Source organism: Oncorhynchus gorbuscha, linkage group LG03 (genome assembly GCF_021184085.1).
Source record: "Oncorhynchus gorbuscha isolate QuinsamMale2020 ecotype Even-year linkage group LG03, OgorEven_v1.0, whole genome shotgun sequence".
In the NCBI taxonomy this organism is placed as follows: domain Eukaryota; kingdom Metazoa; phylum Chordata; class Actinopteri; order Salmoniformes; family Salmonidae; genus Oncorhynchus; species Oncorhynchus gorbuscha.
In genome coordinates this window covers 13,616,542-13,640,751 of record NC_060175.1, presented here as the reverse complement: position 1 = coordinate 13,640,751, position 24,210 = coordinate 13,616,542, and the positions used below count along the sequence as shown (strand labels likewise).

Below are 24,210 nucleotides of genomic sequence, written 5' to 3'. Positions count from 1 at the left end.
AGAACACATTCAATATACTTCTATCAAATTGTTGCTGGTGCAATATTTTCTGAAAGTGGAAATTGTCACAATTTGAAAACCGTAGCCACCTACAACATCAACTTGACAACTCAGCCAATCCCAATGTCATGGAGCTACATTATGTTGCACACTTCGGCTCTCATTATTTCCCATCTGGAATGTTCCACACAATGTTCGGCTTCTCAACATGGCCCTGTTGATGTACAGCAGTCAACCAGCTTCCCCACCTTTGACCTTTCAGGGTTACCTCATCATCGGGGCAAACCTACATTTCAGCAAGGGACTGAGGGAGATGATCGAGAGGAAAATCCAGACTGATGCCGAGAACGCCATCTAAGAGGTTTCGCCACCTGAAATAACTAAGGATATAGATATCTTAGAGAACTATCCAATCCTGCATTTCAACGTCACTTCTCTATGTTCAACATGTAGACTTGTGTAAGTCTACAAACCATGCAGATCACACACATTAAGGCTTCAAGATAAGGCGCTAGGCTACGTGTCCAATTTCTGAGATAAAAATTGGACAAAAAAAAGAAAATCACGCTTATGTATAACGATCACCATAATACCGCAACTTCCATATTTTATATCCATTTGCCATTTTGAAGTGCTTTACAGATATTTATACTGTTGCCTGTATAGAGATCAGGTTGCCTTACCAAGTCATGTGCCTGCACTACTCAAAACAATATTGGCCCTTTTAACATAATTACCCTTTGTCATGTCAATGCTCCTTGTAATTCTATAGGAATTGTGCAGTTCTGAACTATGCTTTTAAAAATGACAATGCTTTACTGTGTAATATTCAACTTAAGAATTTCACAAACAACTACCTTCCTTACCATTAGCCACAGAAGAGCTAGTTGGAAGGAAATACCGTGTAAGAAATGAAATGTTCAAAGGAATTATGGCTTTATACCTACAGAGTATTCAATGATCAACATGTTCTCCTTACATTCAGTACGGCAGTGTTAAGTCAGTCAACAATAAAACACCATTGTCGCTGCCAAGTCACACACAAGTGAACAAAGTTGATCAGGTTTTATTATGAAACCATGGCAGAATCAATGTGAATACAGCTAAACATAGACATGTTCCCTTTTGATCAAAGTGATTACAAGTAATCATTTCTGTGATGAGGCACTAGTAATAACCTCAGATTTTATTTTTTAATGACTTATAGCACATCCAGGTGTTTTCTTCCAAAAGACAAGAATGCCTGAGTGAACAGAAACTCCCTACAGGTATTAAGGGTAAATCCTATTTAATTAATAGCTGAACTTCCACTTAAAGCTGCAATATGAACTTTGGGTGACCCAACCAAATTCACAGAAATGCACATTCTAGATCTGTCACTCATTAAAAGTCTAAGAAGCATAGATCAGTTCCATGTGCGCTATTTCTATACATCTTGGTCTTAAGTTCCATTTTTGCGTCTTACTTTGAAGCTTGTGCACAAAACCTAAACAATATTTTTGGTTATTGAAAATAATTCACAGCGGTTTACATGGTACAATGATCTACACTACCTGCTCATTTAGTCAAACAAAACCATTAGAATTTTAGTAACCAGGAAGTGGTTTCTGCGTAGTGAATCTTTAATAAGATTGACTAGTTACTAAAAATAAAAAATAATTTGTCAACTAAGGTTTCATTTTGTCATTATAACGGTCGGTAGAACCACTTCATCCCCGATTGATGTCAATGAGAGACTAAGTGAATTTCACTTAAGTAAAGAGTCACCCCACCATTGCCTTGTGTACCACGGAATGCTAAATACATACTTAGTGCTAAGAGCTCAAGCCAATGTGAGTGAATATAATTTAAAAGATGTTTAAATTTCTCCTAATTAACAAATAGATTGAACTCTATCTCAGCAGAATCAAAATGTCTGAAGCAGACGCCACACAAAACACTAGCCCTTGTCTCAGATCAGCTTCTGCTGTATAGCCAGCCAACTACCATGATTGACGAAACTGCATAAACAGATCTGGGATCAGGCTAACAAAACACTTGGAACATTATGTCAGTGGTCTTTGGATACAAGCCAGTGCTTTATCATAAACTAGTGCAAATCAAATTATACAGCAGGTCCCAGATCAGCTTCTGCTGTATAGCCAGCCAAATCCCATGGTTGACAAAAGGCATAAACAGATCTGGGACCAGGCTAAAGGCTTCGTTCACAGATCAGTAGGGCTGTTTCTTGATGAAGCGAGAGAACATGGTGAAGGCAGCGATGGGCTTGTCTGTGGGGACCATGTGACCTGAACCCTGTTGATAAAGGAGAACGTTGGTTAGCAAACTCCCGGCAAACTGGGTCATGTTCATTATGGAACACAAAGGAAAACACTTACACTTTTTGAAAAAACAGAACTCAGTCTGTTTTCATCCATTTGGTGTCTAATGAACACAACCCTGATTTAAAGCACTCCTGTGTTTTTCCAGGCAAGACTGAACACAAATCTGGACTTTCTATGAAGCTACGTGTTAAGATAATGGTATCTTACTACAGTACCTGCTTCCCCAGAGAGAAATATTAGAATCATTTTACTGCAGTGATTGGCTACAATGTACTGTATACCCGACAGCAAAACCGACTTCATTCTGTTCGGAAACATTATCAAAAACCTCCAACAATCCCCTATTCCTTTGGTCTAAGGGAAGGGAGGAACCAGTTTGGTGACCAAGACTGTTCTGTGAATCGTTGTCTTGTCTGAAATCTGAAACCTTGCCTAGCCTTCAGCTCAGTGATCTAATACAAAGTCTTTGGGGTTAAAATTGCTCTACCTACTGGAGTTAGTTTGCACAGATCCGCAAACAGGCTAGTGGAGAGGGCAGGGGGTTAGAGTTTAGTATGTTAAATGGAATTTGTTCTAAATGATGGTACTTGCAACCAGAAGTCCATACAGCCACAGGTAATGATGGAACACAGGTTAAAATTTTCTATTTGGTTGAATTGTTACCTTGACGGTGAGGAAGGCCAAGTTGGAGAACTCCTTGACGAAACCGCCCACCTGCTGACTCTCGCCGGTGTAGTAGAGCCAAGGCCTCCTCTTCACCTGGACCTGGGGAGAAATGGGCCAGAGGTCAAGGGTCATGCCACAGTATAGAACAGGGAGAAGTTGTTTCTGATCTTGCATCAGTTTAGCATTCCCACTAAATTGATTGAGAGAAAGGAATCAGATCCTAGAGCTGTACTCAGGGAAACTTCCCATGGTGCACACAGAACTGGACATGACACCAACGGCCTCATCTCTGTTCCGTTTCCATCCGGTCATGTAGTGTCTTTACTTTGTGTAAAAGGTTAATCTACCTCCTGATGGAGAGACTCCACGAACCACTCGTCCCCAAGGAAATTGCAGGCCATGTCTACGTCACCGTTGTACACCAGCACTCTGTACTTCTACAAGACAGACGGAAGACATTTATAGCACTACTGCCAAGACCACTAATTACAGTCAGACCTGGGTTCATACACATACAGTACCAGTCAGAAGTTGACACCTCATTCCAGGATTTTTAGATTGTAGAATAGTGACATCAAAACTATGAAACAGGGAATCATGTAGTAACCAAAAAGTGTTCAAATCAAATTTATTTTATATTTGAGATTCTTCAAAGTAGCCCTCCTTTGTCTTGACAGCTTTGGCATCATCTCAACCAGCTTCATGAGGTTGTCACCTGGTAAGCATTTCAATTAACATGAGTGCCTTAAAAGTGAATAGGGTAGGGTAGCCTAGTGGTTAGAGCGTTGAACAAGTAACCGGAAGGTTGCAAGTTCAAACCCCCAAACTGACAAGGTACAAATCTGTCATTCTGCCCCTGGCAGGCACGGTTCCTAGGCCATCATTGAAAATAAGAATTTGTTCATAACTGACTTGCCTTGTTAAATAAAGTGGAATTTTTCCTTCTTAAAAACATTCACAGTATAGGTTGGGAAAAGTATGTGAACCCAAAAACGAATTTAGGTAGCTAACTTTGAGTCCAATCAATGAGACATTGTTAGAGCTGCCTTGCACTGTTTATAAAATAAATAAAAACACAAAATTTGAGTTTGCTTTTCACAAGAAGCATTGCCTGATGTGAACCATGCCTTGAACAAAAAAGATCTCGGAAGAGTTGCCTTGCATAAAGCTGGAAAGGGTTACAGAAGTATCTAAAAGCCTTGACAGTAAGACATCTATAAAAATTGAGAAAATTCAGCACTGTTGCTACCCTCACTAGGAGTGGCAATAGTTGGTGTCTTCACTACTATTCTACACTGTAGAATAGTGAAAATAATGAGTAGATGTCCATACTTTTGACTGGTACTGGATGCATGTACACACACATCAAGTGATGGAGCCTGCCTGGAGTGCCCGATATGGTACAGGGTTCGCACTTTTAGAACCATTATATTGGCGCCATTGTTCCAGGCAAGCTCAAACACAGTATATGGAAGAACACACTAACAAGCTCACCAGAGCTCCCAACAGCTTCAGGTACTGCTTCCTCATATCCATGTACAGCCGGTTGTAGTTCAGATTCACCTCAGCGCTGTAATAGCAGAGAACACAAATAGTCCCGCTAGATCAAGACCTAAACCTACAGTTATTTATATTGATGTAGTGATGGGGAAAACAGGTCCAGTCTGAACCACAAAACAGCACTGTTATCAATTAAACAATTTAACCCAACGCAAGTTTGTTGCTCTCCGAACCAATCACCTTTTATTGGCCCCAGTCGCCCAGTGAAACCCTTTTCACTCTCGTGCCGACCCAAAATGACAGGTTCCAACAACTTGGGTGAATGAGTAAACAGGATTGTGCAGCTCTGCCCCACTCAGTATTACAGAAATCAGTATTGTATAAAAATTAAAATTTTAAACAACTTCTCCTCGGTAATCTAAACACCCCGTCATATAAAGGGTTAAAAGACAGTGTCAAGACCTGGATGTAGGACCTGTATCTTGACCATATTATCTACCCTCTGAACGTCAGATAGTCGTGAGTCAAGTTGCCTCATCCTTGCACCCAACGTAACGTCGTCACTTACCTGCATACCGACCAGGGTAGAGCAGAGGGGGAGATGTGGAGGGCTGCTTTGACATAAGGGTTGTTGAGGTACAAGGTAGACGGGGTAGAATTGGTGCAGGGAGGGTCTAGCCTCACAAGCTTGTACAGAGACGCCACACCCTTCAGCTTCTACGAGATCGGAGAGGTACACAACTAAGGCCGGATATAAAGTCTCCTACACCAGGGTTGGGGGTCCATTTGAATTGAAGTCAGAAGGATTTTAATTTAAATTCATAGAATGAAAGACTTTATTTGCAGTCAGAATATGTTCTGTTCTTGGTCAACACTGCACCTTGACATACTATGACGTAATCATGCATCGTACAGACAGGCTCCTTATGGACATTTTGGTACATGTAGGTTGAAACCATGCTTGCTCTTTACGTTATGCTACAGAGACCGCTTTGAGTATATACACCCAGCCTTACTGATTGAGAAACGCTAACTGAAGGGACTGCTAAAATCCACAAAACTAAAAATTACCATTGCGTACAGCTAATACATAAATATAACAAAATCAGACTTGATAAGGAACAATTGAAACAGGTCCTCAACAAAGTATTCCTTTAGAGTAAATTAATGTACCTGGTTCCAGAGTTGAGTCCATTCATGGTTAATGAAACTGTTACCCAGATCTCGAATCACCAGGTGCCCATTGTCAGTGCTGCACAGAGAACATCAACATGTCAGAGAAGAAAGCAAGAGGACATTAACACATCTGGAGCAGAAGGACACCTACTAGCTTAACCTATGCAGAACATACATGGTGAGAGGAGTTACTATAAGACCTCCTGTATGCAGGGCCCTATGTCATGACCCGGGTTCAGAGTAAGGATCAGGTTACAGTGGGTCCGCTCAACAGCGCCCTCTCCCACAGAGGGGAAGAGGGGTGACGCTGCATGTTTTATGAGTCGTAAATACCTGCAGGGAAACTCACCCACTCTCAGAAATGGAAGTTAAATCCATTTGTTGAGAGAGAGAGAGAAACGCACGCATTGCATTATGGTAACAAAAGGTTGAATGAAACAATATTTCTGTATTCCAAGCAGTTAGAAGGGTCAGCGTGTTCTTTAAAACAATATTGAATTCATTACTAATTTGTGGTGTAACAAAGGACAGGAGAACTCCGAATGTGTATATTTCCCAGCGATCAGATTCACATCCAAATGCTGGGGAATTTATGATTAAATATGAAACTATGAGAGATGTAATGTTGGCCTTAATTTTTTAAATGTTTATTCCATATGAAGTCTTAAGTCAGCAGCCACACAAGCAGACACTCCTTTTCTAAACACCCTTTCTTTCGAATGAGCAGCTGTTCATGTGTATTAGCATTTCCATGAGCCTAGTTCTCAACTGTAGGTAATTTGTCCATTCTGTCCCCACCCCTTTCAATTGTCTACCAAGTCGTCAGGGTTTTGTCAATTAGGGAATTTGCATTGCATTATGTACTAATCAATGTATAAGCTATTCTGTTTGTGTGTTTAAATTGTGTGATTTATTTACTAAGCCAATTCATCATTTATGCTAGGGTTCGTGCAGATAAGCAAAGATTTAGCGACATTCAGAATGAGAGATACCTTTGACCTAAAAGATTTCACATGGAGTTTATTCGGAAAAATGGTAACTCAACTTCTCCGTGGTACACGAAGACCGCGAATGAGGAAATTGTTACAGGATTATTTTAATCGTAATAATTACAGTTCCATGATTTGATAAATCATAACATTAATGATAGCCAAGACACAACTACATATGTGGGGGCCAACTACCTGCCCTCCAGGACACCTACACCACCTGATGTCACATGAAGGCCAAAAAGAACAAGGACAACCACCTGAGACAGCCTGTTCACCCCGCTATCATCCAGAAGGCTAGGGCAGTACAGGTGCATCAATGCTGGGACCGAGAGACTGAAAAACAGCTTCAAGGCCATCACCGTTTAACAGCCATCACTAACATTGAGTGGCTGCTGCTAACATACGGACTCAAATCTCTAGCCACTAATAAATACATCCTTTATTAGTCAAACAATGACAATTTATATAATGTTTACATACATTACTCATCTCATATGTATATACTGTACTCTATACCATCTTGCCTATGCTGTTCAGCCAACCATATATTTAGATGTACATATCCTTAATCATTCCATTACACTTGTGTGTATAAGGTAGTTGTGAAATTGTTAGATGTTCTGACCATGCAGTATCATCTGCTAACCATGTGTATGTGACCAATAAAATTTGATTTGAAGAGTTAGGACCTACTGTATGCAGAGCCATATACCCAACTCAGCAAAAAAAGAAACCCTCAACTGTCAACAACATTTATTTTCAACAAACTTAACATGTGCAAATGTGTGAACATGATTGAGACAAACTGAACAAGTTCCACAGACGTGTGACTAACAGAAATGGATTAATATATCCCTGAACAAGGGGGGGGGGGTCAAAATCGAAAGTCACTATCTGGAGTGGCCACCAGCTGCATCTCATTGACTACACCAGATGTGCCCGTGCTTGTTGTGAGATGTTAACCCACTCCTCCACCAAGGCAGGGGGGGGGGGGATGGCCGTGGCCCTCACAATCAGAGCCAACAGGTCCCAGACGTGCTCAATGGGATTGAGATCTTGGCTCGTCGCTGGCCATGGCAGAACACCAACATGCCTGTCTCGCAGAAATTCAGCCATACTGTTCGTTCTGTGCGTGATGGCATGGTCATGCCGAAGGGTCATGTCAGGATAAGCCTGCAGGAAGGGTACCACATGGGAGGAGGATGTCTTCCCTGTAACACAGATGAGCAGGGACCCTGGGCATCTTTGCTTGGTGTTAGAGTCAGTAGAAAGACCTCTTTAGTATCCTAAGTTTCCATAACCGTGACCTTAATTGCCTACAGTCTTTAAGCTGTTAGTGTCTAAATGACCGTTCCACAGGTGCATGTTCATTAATTGTTTATGGTTAACGCTATGTATTGCATGTGAATTGATAAGCAATACACTGACGATAATAAAATAAAGCCAGCACTTCTAAAAGAGCCCATTTCACACCATAGCCTAAAGAATCTGTAAGATGGTGTCTCGTTTTGATTTCAGCACAAATTACAATGTGACACTGACTTATCAAAGGGTGTTACACATGGTCTCAATGAAGAGTAGGGCGTTCGACTAGCTTGCATGACATGCACGTGCCTGCTAGAGTTAGCGGCTTGCGGACCAGTAATAACCACCGTAGTAGTATGGCTGAAGCTGAATAGCTTTAGAAAACCCAAAGTACATTACCTAAAATCATAGGATACACCTCAGGTCTGAGATTCAGTTGAATTACCATAGCTTGTGTATTAAACAGGGTGTACATTACATTTCAATCCAGGAAGTAAACAGAACATCTAATTCCAAAAATGAGTGTTAACTTTCTGAATTTAATTGACCCCAACTTGAAATACTTCATTTTCATGTAGAAGGAGTTAAGCTGGTTCTTTTGTGAAACAGTGAAATCTGTCAAGTAACTAGTCTTACCCAACTCTCTGGCCAACTCCTCCAGGACAGGGGGCATACAGGTTGTAGATGTTCAGTCCAGAATTGTAGACAACATCCTGCACCTCATTAAGCTAGGTGATAAAGATCAAATTAATATAGTTACCAGACAACTTTGGACACCTACTCATTCAAGGGTGTCCATTTTACTATATTATAGATTAATAGTGAAGACAAACTGAACCCTTATGGAATTATTTATTAACCAAAAAAGTGTTTAATCAAAAATATATTTTGATTTTAGACTCAAAGTAGCCACCCTTCATGACAGATGTGCACTCTTGGCCTCCTCACAACCAGCTTCATGAGGAAAGCTTCTCCAACAGTCTTGAACAAGATCCCACATACACTGAACACTTGTTTGCTGCTTTCCCTTCACTCTGTGGTCCAACTCATCCCAAACCATCTCAATTGAGTTGAGGTCAGAGGATTGTAGAGGCCAGGTCATCTGATGCAGCACTCCATCACTCTCCTTCTTGGTCAAATAGCTCTTACACAGCCTAGAGGGGTTTTGGTCATTGTCCTGTTGAAAAAATGATCCCACTAAAGCGCATGCCAGATGAGATGGCGTATCACCACAGAATACTGTGGTAACCATGTTGGTTAAGCGTGCCTTGAATTAAATATAATCAGACTCACAAGCAAAGCAACCCCAAGCTTCATGGTGTAAACCACACATGCAGAGATCATCCGTTCCCCTACTCTGCGCCACAAAGACACGGCGGTTGGAACCAAAAATGGACAGCTTTCCACCGGTCTAATGTCCATTAGTGGTTTCTTTTAGAGGTCGACCGATTATGATTCTTTCAACGGCAATAGATTGGAGGACCAAAAAAGCCAATATCGATTCAATATAGTCACACACCTTTGTAATAATGACAATTACGACAATTCTGAATGACAAACTCATTTTAACTTTATATAATTTATTTTCTCAAATGAAAAATGTTCAATTTGGTTTAAATAATGCAAAAAGTGTTGGAAGTAAAAGTGCAATATGTGCCATGTAAAAATCTTAACATTTAAGTTCCTTGCCTGGAACATATGAAAGCTGGTGGTTCCTTTTAACATGAGTCTTCAATATTCCAGGTTAAGAAGTTTTAGGTTGTAGTTATAGGAATTAAAGGACTATTTCTCTCTATGCCATTTGTATTTCATATACCTTCGACTATTGGATGTTCTTACATGCACTTAAGCATTGCCAGCCTAATCTCAGGAGTTGAGAGGCTTGAAGTCATAAAACAGCACAATGCTTGAAGCACAGCGAAGGGCTGCTGACAAAACGCAGGAAAGTGTTGCTTGAATTAATGCTTACAAGCCTGCTGCCTACCACCGCTCAGACCAGACTTTATAATAAACAGTAATATGAGACGTGTCTCAAATCTGGAAACAATCACGTCAGAAAGAAAACTTATTCTTTCAGTGAAATACAGAACCGTTCAGTATTTTAATCAAACAGGTGGCATCCATAAGTCTAAATATTGCACAACAGTCAATGTCGTCATAATTAAGTAAAATTCTGGCAAATTAGTCTGTTAAGAAATGGTCTTCACACAGTTCGCAAAGAGCCAGGCGGCCCAACCTGCTGCATACTCTGACTCTGCTTGCACAGAACGCAAGTGAAGGGACACAATTTCCCTAAGTAAAATAAATTAGCAGGCAATTTTAACTAAATATTCATATTTTTTTAAAAATATAAAATACACGTGTATTGATTTTTAGAAAGGCATTGATGGGGCGGCAGCGTAGCCTAGTGGTTAGAGCGTTGGACTAGTAACCGGAAGGTTGAGAGTTCAAACCCCCGAGCTGACAAGGTACAAATCTGTCATTCTGCCCCTGAACAGGCACTGTTCCTAAGCCGTCATTGAAAATAAGAATATGTTCTTAACTGGTTAAATATAGGTAAAATAAAAAAAAATGTTAGGTACACATTGGTGCAATGAGTGCTTTTTTCCCACCAAGGCGCCATCACCCGTAGGCTGTGATTCGATGATAAATTAACAGGCACCGCATTTATTATATGCAACAGCAGGACAAGTTAAATAAACTAGTAATATCAACCATGTGTAGTTAACTAGTGATTATTCATAGTTAAAAAAAAAGATACGTTAAATGGTAGCTAGCAGCTTAACTTGGCTCCTTGCTGCACTCGCATAACAGGTGGTCAGCCTGCCACGCAGTCTCCTCTGAGTTCAATCGGCATCCAAAAATGCAGATTGTTATGTAAACTTGAAATCGGCCATGCCGATTAATTGGTTGACCTCTAGTTTCTTTGCAGCAATTCGACCATGAAGGCCTGACACAGTCTCCTCTGAACAGTTGTGTCTGTTACTTGAACTCCTTGAAGCATTTATTGGGGCTGCAATCTGAGGTGCAGTTAATTACCAATTTCTAAGGCTCGTAACACTGCTGCAGAGGATAAGTCACGGTCTTCCTTTCTTGTGGCTGTCCTCATGAGAGCCAGTTTCATCGCAACTGCACTTAAAGAAACTTTCAAAGTTCTTGACATTATTCAGACTGACCTTCATGTCTTAAAGTAATGGACTGCATTTCTCTTTGGCTATTTGAGCTTTTTTTTTGCCATAATATGGACTTGGTCTTTCACCAAATAGGGCCATATTTATACCACCTCTACGTTGTCACAACACAACTGATATTCTAAAACACTTTGCAGAAAGAACTTCCACAAATGAGCTTTTACCAATGCACACCTGTTACTGAAATGCATTCCAGGTGACTACCTCATGAAGCTGGTTGAGAGAATGCAAACCAGTGAAGTGTGGCTACTTAAAACAAATCAAAATATATTTTGATTTATTTAAAAACACTTGGTTACTACATGATTCCATAGGTGATGTCATTCTACAATGTAGAAAACAGTAAAACTAGTAAATTGGTGCTGACAATTAACAGTATTTTACACAAACTAGTCATAGCAACTACTGAATATACATCTAGACTTAACATACTTTTTAGTGCCTTGTTTCCATTGAGAATCAATGTGACCGAAGAATGTTGTTAATAAATCCAAGATCTATTAAAAATGGAGAATCAATCATCGTAAATGGACTCACATTGCTGGAGCAGTTAGGGTTCTGATTATTGTAGAAGTCACATTTTCCACCATCGCAGCAATAGGCCTGCAAGTCACTCCACAAACTGCCAGGAACACAGAACCACATAACCAGTGGTCATTCATTCTGTGCATGTAGGCTTCACTTAAAAACAGAGACTGACTAAGAACTAGTCTCTTGGTACCATCATACCCAGCATGCTTAGCTTTGACAAAAACATAAGTTGGCAAGGAGACAAAACAGATCTGAGACCAGGATATGACATTAGGAAAATACATTAATAGTACCTTGTCCCAAGGAGTCCATGGTAATAAGCAAAGTAGACGAGAGAGTTGTCGTTCATCTCATAACTTGACATCCCATTGCCAACTGCAATACCCTGGGAGAAATAAATACAAATTGTTAATCTGATTTGTTTTAGGGAATCACCATTAGTTCCTTCCAAGGAAGCAGCTACTCTACCTGGGATCCAACACATTAAGGAACTTAGATCACATATTATACCACATATTATACCACTACAATACAAAATGTATAATAACCCCATACACCAATATTACCATTTACATGTAAGTAGAGTGTGCAGACGAGTGTCTCTTCACAGTACCTGCTGTTCCATAAAGCTCATTTTTATATATTTTTTAATCTGATTCTAGCACTTGCATCAGTTAACTGATGTGGAATAGAGTTCCATGTAGTACTGTACACCTCGCTTAGTCTGTTCTGGACTTGGGGACTAAGAGGCCTCTGGTGGCATTGCTTGTGGGGTAGCCATTGGTGACTGAGCAGTGTGCAAGCAGTTTAAACAGACAGCACATTCAAATTGTCAACACCTCTTGCAAAAACTAGTAGGGATGAAGTCAAACTATTCCACTTTGAGCCATAAGAGATTGACATACATAATGTTAGCGCCCCGTGTATGTTTAAGGGCCAGCCATGCTGCCCTGTTCTGAGACAATAGTACATCCGAGGTCCGTGGCACCTGACCACACGACTGAACATTAGTCAAGCTGCGACAACTAGGGCCTGCCTTGTTGATAGCGTTGGTATGGCAGAGTAGCATTTTATTAAGTATAGACTACTACCCAGCTTAGCTACTACTGTATCAATATGTTTTGACCATGACAGTTAAGAATCCAGCGCTAAGCGAAGCAGTTTAGTCACCTCAACTTGCTCAATTTCCACATTTATTGCATGATTAAGTTAAGGTTTGGGTTTTAGTGAATGATTTGTCTAATACAATGCTTTTAGTTTTAAATATTTAGGACCAACTTCCTCCTTGCCACCCATTCTGAAACTGCTGCTCTTTGTTAAGAGTTGCAGTCATTTCAGTCACTAACGTGTAGTGTTGAGTCAGCCGCATTCATACACTGGATTTACACAAAACCAGTTGATTTAAAAATAAAAAAAATTCACCAGGTAGGCCAGTTGAGAACAAGTTCTGATTTACTACTACAACCTGGCCAAGAAAGCAAAGCAGTGCAACAAAAGATTTCACTGTTACAATTTCAGCAGGTCAGAAGTTTACATACACTAAGTTGACTGTGCCTTTAAAACACCTTGGAAATTCAGAGGATGTCACTGCTTCAGAAGCTTCTGATAGGCTAATTGACATCATGAGTCAATTGGAGGTGTACCTGTGGATGCATTTCAAGGCCTACCTTCAAACTCAGTGCCTCTGCCATTTCCAAATGCATGAAGGTACCACTTCCTAGTTAATTACAGTTACATGATTAAGTGGTTTAATCACGTAATAATAATTACAGAGAATTTTTGATAAAGGTTCATCTTCAGGTTAATGATGCCAAAGACACGACAACATCATGGGAAAAATCAAAAGAAATCAAAATTATAGACCGACAAGTCTGGTTCATCTTTGGGAGCAATTCCAAAAGCCTTAAGGTACCACGTTCATCTGTACAAACAATAGTACGCAAGTATAAACACCATGGGACCACGCAGCCGTCATACCGCTCAAGAAGGAGACGCGTTCTGTCTCCTAGAGATAAACGTACTTTGGTGCGAAAAGTGCAAATCAATCCCAGAACAAAGGACCTTGTGAAGACGCTGGAGGAAACGGGTACAAAAGTATCTTTATCCACAGTAAAATGAGTCGTATATCAACAACCTGAAAGGCCGCTCAGCAAGGAAGAATCCACTGCTCCAAAACAGTTTATAAAAAAGCCAGACTACGGTTTTCAAATGCACATGGGGAGAAAGATCGTACTTTTTGGAGAAATGTCCTCTGGTCTGATGAAACAAAAATAGAACTGTTTGGCCATAATGACCGTCATTATGTTTGGAGGAAAAAGGGAGAGGTTTGCAAGCCAAAGAACATCATCCCAACCGTGAAGCATGGGGGTGGCAGCATCATGTGGTCAGGGTGTTTTACTGCAGGGGGGACTGGTGCACTTCATAAAATAGATGGCATCATGAGGGCGGAAAAAGATGGATATATTGAAGCAACATCAGTCAGGAAGTTAAAGCTTGGTCGCAAATGGGTATTCCAAACGGACAATGACCCCAAGCATACTTCTAAACTTGTGGCAAAATGGCTTAACCACAACAAAGTCATGGTATTGGAGTGGCCATCACAAAGCCCTGACCTCAATCGTATAGAACATTTGTGGGCGAAACTGAAAAAGCGTGTGCAAGCAAGGAGGCCTACAAACCTGACTCAGTTACACCAGCTCTGTCAGGAGGAATGCACCAAAATTAACCCAAATTGTGGGAAGCTACCCAAAACATTTGACCCAAGTTGAACAATTTAAAAGGCAATGCTACTAAATAAGTGCATGTAAACTTCTGAACCACTGGGAATGATAAAGAAATAAAAGCTATAAATCATTCTCATTTCACATTATTCAAAAAAAGCAGTGATCCTTACTGACCTAAAACAGGGAATTTTTAATAGGATTAAACCTCAAGAATGATGAAAAACAGAGTTTAAATGTAGTTGACTATGGTATGTAAACTTACACTACGTGCAAGTACAAATACTGGTGTGCAAAAAAGAAAAACACAAACAAATATGGGGATAAGGTAGGTAGTTGGATAGGCCATTTACAGATGGGCTGTGTACAGCTGCAGTGATCGGTAAACTGCTCTGACAGCTGACACGTAACGTTAGTGAGGGAGATAAGTCGACAGCTAAGTCGACAGCTTCAGTGATTTTGAAATTCGTTCCAATCATTGGCAGCAGAGAACTGGAAGGAAAGGCAGCCAAATGTTACGTTCGCGTCGGGGGATGACCAGTGAAATATACCTGCTGGAGTGTGTGCTGCTATGGTGACCAGTGAGCTGAGATAAGGCGGGGCTTTACCAATGAATATGTAGTGAGGACCAGTCAACAAGAGCATATTTGTCGAAGTGGAGGGAGGCTATACTGTAAATGACAATCGCCGAAGTCTAGGCACCGTAAGATGGTCAGTTTTACAGCATGAGTGAGGGATGCTTGTTGTGAAATAGGAAGTTGATTCTAGATTTAATTTTGGATTGAGATGTTTAATGTGAGTCTACAGTAACCAGACACCTAGGTATTTGAAGTTGTCCACATAAGTCAGAACCTTCCAGAGTAGTGATGCTAGTCGGGAGGCGCAGCGATCGGTTGAAGAGCATGCATTTAGTTTTAATAGCAGTTGGAAGCCACATGTTGTATGGCATTGAATTACCCACATCACTACATTTCCTGGTTAGCAATAAAGATGTAATGTTGAGGGAAGGAGGAGACTTCTCCTAAAGTAGGGTGTGTACACACGGGCTGGTGGAGAAATCTCAGTTAAGCTATTTGAACAGTTGGGTGAATAAACTTGGTTTGAGTTTTCCATAGCAGTCTGTCATGTTCTAAATAACCTGAAAAACAATACAACTGTTTAACTTTTGTTAGCTAGCAAATATATCCAAGTTAGCTAAACTTTATATTTCAAGATTAGTTGACTAACCACTAGCACATGGGCTTGATGAGACAGATTTCCCATGCCAATAAGTTAATGAAAGTGCATTATGCATGCTTCTAGTTATATTTGTAACATAAAGGGTACTTTCATAGATCTGTGATTAATGCAAGAAAGTCAGTTAAATTAGCAGGTCTTATTTAGCCTTGAATTCAATCAATTGCTGACTATTTGAAATGCAGTGTATTTGCCTTTTTTTTTAATGTACAAAGCTTATTTAGAGTAGACATGATTTTTAGGCCATGTCATTAACTTCTTTGGATTCGGGGGCAGTATTTATGTCCTGATGAAAAGTGTGCCCAGTGTAAACTGCCTGCTACTCAGGCCCAAAAGCTAGAATATGCATATGATTAGTAGATTTGGATAGAAAAACTCTGAAGTTTCTAAAACTGTTTGAATTATGTCCGAGTATAACAGAACTCATATGGCAGGTGAACACCTGAGAAAAAATCCAACCAGGAAGTGGGAAATCTGAGGTTTGAAGTTAAGTGATTGCCTATCCAATATACAGTGTAAATGGGGTCAGATTGCACTTCCTAAGGCTTCCCACTAGATAGAAGCATGACAACATTTGTAAAGACTGAAAGGGAAGCGAAGAGCCGTTTGAACCAGTGATCTGGTTGAAAGCCTGGAGTTTAGTCACACGCGTGGCCGTGAGTTCCCTTTCATTTCTAAAGACAAGGGAATTGTCCAGTTGGAATATTAATGATTAAAACATCCTAAAGATGTCCTAAAACATCCTAATTTGTCTAACATGGAGACCTGGGAGTGCCATCAGATGAAGATCAAAGGTAAGTGATTCATTTTAACGCTATTTCTGACATCTCTCCTTGGTTGGAAAATGGCTGTATGGTTGTGGCTTGGCGCTGACCTAACATAAATCGCATGGTGTGCTTTTGCCGTAAAGCCGTTTTGAAAGCAGACACTGTGGCTGGATTAACAAGAAGTTTAGCTTTAAAATGGTGTACAATACTTGTATGTTTGAGGAATTTTAATTACGAGATGTTTGAATTGGCCACCCTGCACTTACAATGGATGTTGGTCCCACTGGTGCCAGACAGGTTAAAGTTGTGGGGGGGTTAAAAATAAAATAAAATTAAATAGCGGTTGAGACATCTGCCCTGGGGCATTCCTGATTCTACCTGGATTATGTTTAGAGGCTACCATTAAGTTAACAATCCAAAATATAGCAGGGGTGTAAAGCATAAGTTCGGCATCAGACCAATAATGTCAAAAGCTGCACTGAAGTCTAACAGACCCACAATCTTGTCATTCATGCAAGTCCTGTGCTTGTTGAATGTCATTCCTTATAAGCATGCTCAAGTCTTGTCAATTGGTTTACTGTTAATTAGCATTGTATCTAGTCAGACAATTATTTCCAAAAGGTTTTAACAGGCTGATTGGTCAGCCATTTGAACCGGTAAAGGGGGCTTTACCATTCTTGGGTAGCAGAATGACTTGTTAACCCTCCAGGCTTGAGGACACACTTTCTAGTAATGCATGGCAATATGATTACCCATTATGCTCAGTAATTTTCCAGCCAAGTGGTCAGACCACGGTGGCTTGTCATTTACAGAACTTTCACCTCTTCCACACTTGCCTTTCATAATTTGGTCAGAGTACTCAGACCTTCACTTGTTACTTTATACCCTTAAACTAAAATTATAAATAGTTATTCCCCCTCAAATCAACAAAAGTACATTAGCAAAAGTATTAAAAATAAATTTAAATATCACATTTCCTTAAGCATTCAGACCCTTTACTCAGTACTTTTTTGAAGCACCTTTGGCAGCAATTACAACCGAGTCTTCTTGGGTATGACAAGCTTGGCACACCTGTATTTGGAGTGTCTCCCATTCTTCTCTGCAGATCTTCTCAAGCTCTGTCAGGTTGGATGGGGAGCTTTACTGCAGCCATTTTCAGGTCTCCCCAGAGATATTTGATGGGGTTCAAGTCTGGCCGGGCCACTCAAGGACATTCAGAGACTTGTCCCGAAGCCACTGTGTCGTCTTGGCTGTGTGCTTAAGGTCGTTGTCCTGTTGGTTAGGTGAACTGTCACCCCAGTCGGAGGTCACAACTGCTCTGGAGCAGGTTCTTGTCGTGGATCAATTTTATGTCAGAAGAGAATCTTGTTTCTTATAGTTTGAGTCCTTTAGGTGCCTTTTGGCAAACTCCAAGCAGGCTGTCATGTGCCTTTTACTGAGGAGTGGCTTCCATCTGGCCACTACCATAAAAGCCTAAATTGGTGTAGTGCTGCAGAGGTGGTTGTCCTTGTGGAAGGTTCTCCCATCTCCACAGAGGAACTCTGTCAGAGTGACCATCGGCTTATTTGTCACCTACCTGAGAAAGACCCCTACTCAGATTCCTCATTTTGGCCGGGCAGCCAGCTTGAGGAAGAGTCTTGGTTGTTCCAAACAAAATGTGGTTCACTGTGTTCTTGGGGACCGTCAATACTGCAGAAGTGTTTTTCTGGTACCCTTCCCAAGATCTGTAATGTGACACAATCCTGTCTCGGACCTCTACAGACAGTTACGTCAATCTTATAGCTTTGTTTTTGCTCTGACATGCACTGTCAACTGTGGGACCTTATATAGACGGGTGTGTGCATTTCCAAATCCTGTCCAATCAATTGACTTTACTACAGGTAGACTCCAATCAAGTTGTACAAACATATGAAGGAGGAGATATGGAAGGAGGAGAAATGGAAACAGGACGCACCTGAGCTCAATTGTGTCTAATGGCCAAGGGTCTGAATTTAAAAATTATATACATTTACTAACATTTCAAAAACCTGTTTTTGCTTGGTATTACAGGGTATTGTGTGTAGATTTTTTAAAAATCATTCAGTCAATTTTAGAATAAGGCTATAATGTAGCAAAATGTGGGAAAAGTAAAAGTGTCTGAAAGCAATATAGTTGATGTAGTGTTGGCTTCTGTCGCTGGCATGTCATGCCGAAATTTGATAATCTCGCCGATGAAAACCGTGAGTTGTGATTAATGAGCCAAAGTTTCATTCAAGGTACTCCAATACTTTTTACTATGTTACCTTAGTTATTATTATTACTTTTATTCCAGTTAAGTCACATGATCTATTTGCCAATCAGTTGTGCAGCCACTTCATTGCCACACCATCACCTCAACCATACAATTTTCAAATTCCTCATCAATCCACAAGGGTTGAACAGTTTAGTAAATTTCTAACATTGAGGGATGCTTATTAGTAACTGGAATAAGCAATTTCATAAGTGTCAAGTGCACATATGGTTGCGCCTCATTACACACCAGCAAATATTCTTTACAACATAAGAGTCCATAAAAGGTATTATGTTGTCTTCTACACTATTAGGCCCAGCATTTGGTTTTCCTAGATATGGCTATTATATTGTGATCACTACATCCTATGGACATGGATACTGCTTTAAAGCTAAAGATTAGATCAACACAAGATTTAATTAATGTGCTGTTTGTAACTACCCTGGTAGGTTGACAACCTGAACCAGGATGGAGGCACTGGTTACAGTTTGAAGCCTTTTCTGGAGTGGGCAGCTTGATGAAAGCCAGTCTATATTGAACACCCCGAAAATAAACCTTTGGATAATGTTTGAAATGCCTGATAATGAGTTAAAGACTGTTAGCACTTGGTTGTCTATAGCAACGTTCCACCATAATGAGCTATAGGGAAGGCAGATGACCCTGTAGCCATTAAACTGCAACAGTATTTAAAATGATTGTCTAAGCTTTACATTGTGGTTATGAATAGCCAGCATGATTAGGAGACTTGAAAATAAATCTATGAAATAGTCTACATTAGCCTGGAGGAAAAACATTTAACATCCATTCTTACTTGAGGATTTAGGTGAAAATGTACCACAACCTACAATGACAAACAATTTTAAATGCAGTGGTGCGCATTAGGCTAAACCAAGCAGAAAGCATTTCTTCAAAAGACCAGTGTTGAGGAGAACCCATACAATGCGACAAATGTCAATGAGGGAGCGTGGTAGACAGTAGACATTTCCAAACATACAAATAAATCGCTCCCTGCTACCCATGGTAACTCAACCTCCTAGATCAGGAGGGGCTGGATTGATAGGCATTACAGTGAAGCCAGCTCAACCTTGCACTCAAATAGGCCAACCACTATGGATTTTACTCTTTCAATTTCAGATTCGGCGGGGGACGAGAGAGTTACTGAAGGGATGAAGTCCTACAGATGCATCCTAGTTCCCATTGAGTACTCTGCTCTACTTCTGCCCATGGGATAGGGTGGCATTTGGGATTGTAGGCCATCTTCCTCACCTGCAGGTTCATGCTGGCGTCCTCCATCACTCTCTCTGCCAGGGTGGGTATGTAGATGCCACCGTAGCTCTCACCCGTCAGGAAGAACTCATTCTTGATGTACTCTGGGAAGGCTTTGAAGAACTCTTTCAAGGCCAGGAAGTTATTCATGGACACCTAGAGAAAACAATATAGAACTCCATAAGCTTATGTACGGTCACAGCAGTGACTCCATTAATAGCAAATGGCTATTTGGATATTCATAATGCACATGTAAATATTTGGCTTTATGTGTCAGTCTTGATGGGTGGTCCTGTGAGGCTCAGTTGGTAAAGGGTCGTGGGCTAAATTGCAGTTAGGGTCACCAATACAATAGTGTGGCCATACATTTGTCAGTCACATTGGATAAAACCATCTGATAAACTGCGTTACTTAAATCAGTGGCTACGAGTAATCACAATGATTTCACAAGTCAATTAGGTCCTGGGTTCCTCAACATGTCCCCTAACTGGTTAAACAGTGGTTCTTCAGGTACCGTGCATATTGATAACTCACCTCAGTGTCATTGGTGGTGTAGTTGCTATCGTCGGAGTATGAATATCCAACACCTGCTGGGGACTCCAGGTACAGCATGTTGGCAATCTAAAAACACCACATCTGCTATAATGTGTATAAATGGAGCACTGCCACCCACTGGAATGGTTAATAAGACAACTACAGTCAAGGGTTTTTATTTTTACATTGTAGAAAATACAGCAACTATGAAATAACCTAGTACCCCCCCCCCCGAAAAAAAGTGTTCAACAAATGAGACTGTTTGGGATTAGTTGGACTGTAGAGTGAAGTAAAAGCAGCCAACAAATGCTCAGAATTTGTGAGAACTCATTCAAGGCTGTTGGTCAACCAGCTTCACCTGGAATGCTTTTCCAAGTGTGCAAAGCTGTCAAGGGAGGCTACTGTCGAGAATATTTTTATTTAGATTTGTTGAACACTTGGTTACTTCATAGTTGTCTTTATTATTCTATGACATAAGGAATAGTATAAATAAAAAACATTTAATGAGTAGATGTCCAAACTTCTGACTGGTACCAAGATATCTTTCTAGTCTGAATGCCAGTCTGTGTCATCGTGACAATTACAGCAATGGAGTTGGCAAGAGCACAGACAGACCTTGGACCAGGTTAGGAAAGATATGCTAGAGGAAAAGAGACAAACCATGTTCCAGGAATAGGGGTTGTACTCCAATGACATGCCATCGTTCTGAATCTGAAATGAGATCATAAGACTGCATTCAAAGACTACAGAACCACTGGCATGGCAACAATACAACTTAAATGGAATAAAATGTTAAATTCAGTTTACACTAACAGCAGAATTGAACGTGCAGCATCTAAATCGCTCATGGACAGATAATATGCATGTACCGAAGAATCTGTCACGACGGGATTGAATGCATAGGATAACAAGCAGCAGTTGCAGTGTTTGGGTTGTCATCACTGATTATTTGGACATAGATGTGGCAAAGGCAGTGCTTAAACTGCAACTGCTTTGCACATGTGGTGAAATTAGCAGAAGGGTTGGTGGTGCTTTGACTGAGGGCTTCCAATTGAGAGAGAAGACTTCTCAATTGTCTCAATTTTGACCATGTCTGGACCCAGAACTAAATCACAGCTGACCAAATATCCCAGAAGTAGAAGTGTAACAGAATGTTTTATTTCACCAGGAAAGTTAGTTAAAAACCAATTCTAATTGACAATGACAGCCTACCAAAAGGCCTCCTGCAGGGACAGAGCTGGGATTAATGCTTAAAAGTAGAACAAAGGCACATTACGACAAGAGCCCTAAAAACAACAAAGTATGGCAGCAACAAAGCATGGCAAACAATGGGCAGAGACAAAAGCAAAGGGCAATAAGATAGAGAACAATACATCACTGGTAATCTAAAGTGTAAGAGGCAACTAGATTGTTTTTTGGAGTTTCTCCTTACCAAGAAAGGCCCATGTTCTGTGAGCAACCCGTCAAGGGAGCTGCAACCAGGGCCACCATTCAGCCACAGAACCACTGGGCTGGAAGCTGGATCCTTCTGAGACTCCACAAACCTGCATGACAGGGAAGCAGTGTAGGACATGGTACCCACTTGAAGTCTGTAGACATAACTTGCAGAACTGATCCAATATAAAACTACTCAAGCGATAAGCTGGATGGGTGTCAAATTAAGTTGTATACTGGTGTGAATGTTGCCTCATACAAACCAAGACACTTCCTCATTACTAAAGTCATGCGCCCTACACATAAAATACACATAAAATGCTCCCTTTAGGTTTGAAATACATATGTAGCTAGTTAGTAGGGCACTACTAAGCCATTATAAATGGCTAAAAAGATCAGGCTACCCACTCACCAGTAGTGAAGGTGTTTGTTGCCGGCCACATTGAAGTATCCCGAATACTGTTTGAAGTTAGGCTGCTTTTGAAGCCCAGGGAGAAACTTTATTTCATCCACGTCAGGTGCGCCGAGAGTCCCCAAGGCTCCGAACAGCAGGGACAACACCAAATGATACATCTGGGAGTAAAATGACCTGACATTTTAAGCAGTTTACTAGTAACAAGTTATGACATGTCTAGACTTGAAAGACAATCTAACGTTAGGTAGTTAAAGTCCGAGAAGATGTCAACAGTGATTGCAACAGGCTAGCCAAGGTTTAAGTAAACAAGAGTAAACCGGTATTTGAGTACACTGCATTATTAATGGATGAACCAACACTGGCACTTACCTTTTTCGTCCGAATTAGACCGTAGGTACCTACAAAACAGCTACAATACCTATGCACTCACAGATCACGGAAGGAGTAGTCATGTGTTCCCTTTTGCGACTTGGGCTCGTGATGAGCTGGTCACATGACAACGCATTTGCGCGCTTCAAATTGCGCAGACGTTTGGCCTCACATGGTTGTCACTAGTTACCACAGCCACAAAGTCAACATTGTCTGGAGTGTAAAATTAATGAAAAAAAAGTTAGGGTTAGGCATAAGGTTAGTAGCGTGGTGTTGTGGGTGAAATTAAAAGATTACATTATAATACTGTTATTGCATCAAATGGTTGTTTTATGCAACATAATAGGGTTCTTATAACTCTATTGTGTCTGTGGGATCTGAGAGGAGCTTTTGGAGCTGACAATTGATTTATGCCATAGAATGAGTTGATGTTTCTGTGCTGTGAGGTACCAGTGATGAGATGGGAACCTTGTCTTAGGGGATAAACTCTGGTTTCCTTACAATACGAACATTCTTCATGGTAAATGCTATCTGGCTGGGGATACTCCTTTCCCATATATAAAGTCTCACCTTGTGACCCATTCCATACATCTGTTGTTTGTCATGAACATTCAGGAAGATGCACTTTGCTATAAAATGCTGTGGCTCAAATCCGCTCGTTGACCTCTCAACTAATCATCTAAGGGTAGTTCGGCGACCAGCTTCATTATTGCAATAATTCATCAATGTTATTTATACGCTTTGAATAAAGTAATATCCTGATTGGTGATTGACCTTATCTCTCCTCATTATTGATTAGAATTTCCACGACATTGGTTAGGCTTAAAATTGTAGAAATAGACAGAGTTCGGGACTTTGTGGCTGTGGTAAACAGCAGTCAAGTTTTCATTTTGGATATTGATTTGATATTTGGAGTTTGCTCATCAGTACAGCTTCCACGGAATGATTAGGATGATATATGTAGAATCAGATGATGTCAGAGAACAAGGTACAGCCTTTTTCTCTGTTCTGTTCCGTTTAAAAAAAAGTGACTTTACATTGATTTCAATGGGGGAATATTATCCACTGGCAGGTAGCCTAGTGGTTAGAGCATTGAACTAGAAACCGGAAGAATGCAAAAACGAATCTCCTGAGCTGACAAGGTAAAAATATGTTGTTCTGCCCCTGAACAACACAGTTAACATTTACATTTACATTTAAGTCATTTAGCAGACGCTCTTATCCAGAGCGACCCACTGTTCATAGGCCGTCATTGAAAATAAGCATTTGTTCTTAACTGACTTGCCTTGTTAAATAAAGGTAAAAAAAATGTGTTTTTACAGCAGAAAAATAATATTATTTTCCCTAAATTAAATGATCTACAGATCTTAAACTTACTTTATGTTTTTTTTTACCACAACAATGACATTCTAAAATTGTAACTTGTTTATTTTTAATGGATTTTATGTAATAATACGAGCTCAACAAACATAAATAGACCTATGATCTTTCTCACTCCTACCCAAACTACTGTAG

At 40.4% G+C, this 24,210-nt stretch overlaps 2 protein-coding genes across 4 annotated transcripts in view; one reads left to right on the top strand and one right to left on the bottom strand.

Annotated features, from left to right (window-relative positions):
* Positions 1-1,403, top strand: part of LOC124026131 (phospholipid transfer protein) — a 28,123-nt gene extending 26,720 nt beyond the window's left edge. For all 3 annotated transcript variants that reach the window (XM_046339305.1, XM_046339308.1, XM_046339299.1), the window contains exon 16: positions 263-1,403. In XM_046339305.1, the coding sequence (XP_046195261.1) occupies positions 263-358 (96 nt within the window). In that variant the 3' untranslated portion in view covers positions 359-1,403. The remainder of the gene's footprint in view (positions 1-262) is intronic.
* ctsa (cathepsin A) lies at positions 1,051-22,836 on the bottom strand. The gene is made up of 15 exons (XM_046339309.1): positions 22,696-22,836; positions 22,324-22,484; positions 21,910-22,021; positions 21,138-21,188; positions 20,478-20,564; positions 19,944-20,099; positions 11,979-12,070; positions 11,692-11,776; positions 8,600-8,691; positions 5,664-5,742; positions 5,059-5,207; positions 4,485-4,560; positions 3,338-3,427; positions 2,988-3,089; positions 1,051-2,295 (listed from the first exon to the last, which is right to left on the bottom strand). The coding sequence occupies exons 2-15, from the start codon at positions 22,482-22,484 to the stop codon at positions 2,212-2,214; spliced, it is 1,416 nt and encodes a 471-aa protein (XP_046195265.1). The 5' UTR covers positions 22,696-22,836; the 3' UTR covers positions 1,051-2,211.
* Between the last annotated feature and the right edge of the window lie 1,374 nt (positions 22,837-24,210).

What these genes read in the sequence shown, in the direction of transcription:
- ctsa (XM_046339309.1), bottom strand. Translation starts at nt 22,484, where the DNA reads ATGTATCATTTGGTGTTGTCCCTGCTGTTCGGAGCCTTGGGGACTCTC. An exon ending in ACACCACCAATGACACTGAG is followed by an intron (nt 20,100 to 20,477) that starts GTGAGTTATCAA and finishes TGTTTTCTCTAG; the next exon opens with GTGTCCATGAATAACTTCCT. An exon ending in TGAAGCTGTTGGGAGCTCTG is followed by an intron (nt 3,428 to 4,484) that starts GTGAGCTTGTTA and finishes TCTGTCTTGTAG; the next exon opens with AAGTACAGAGTGCTGGTGTA.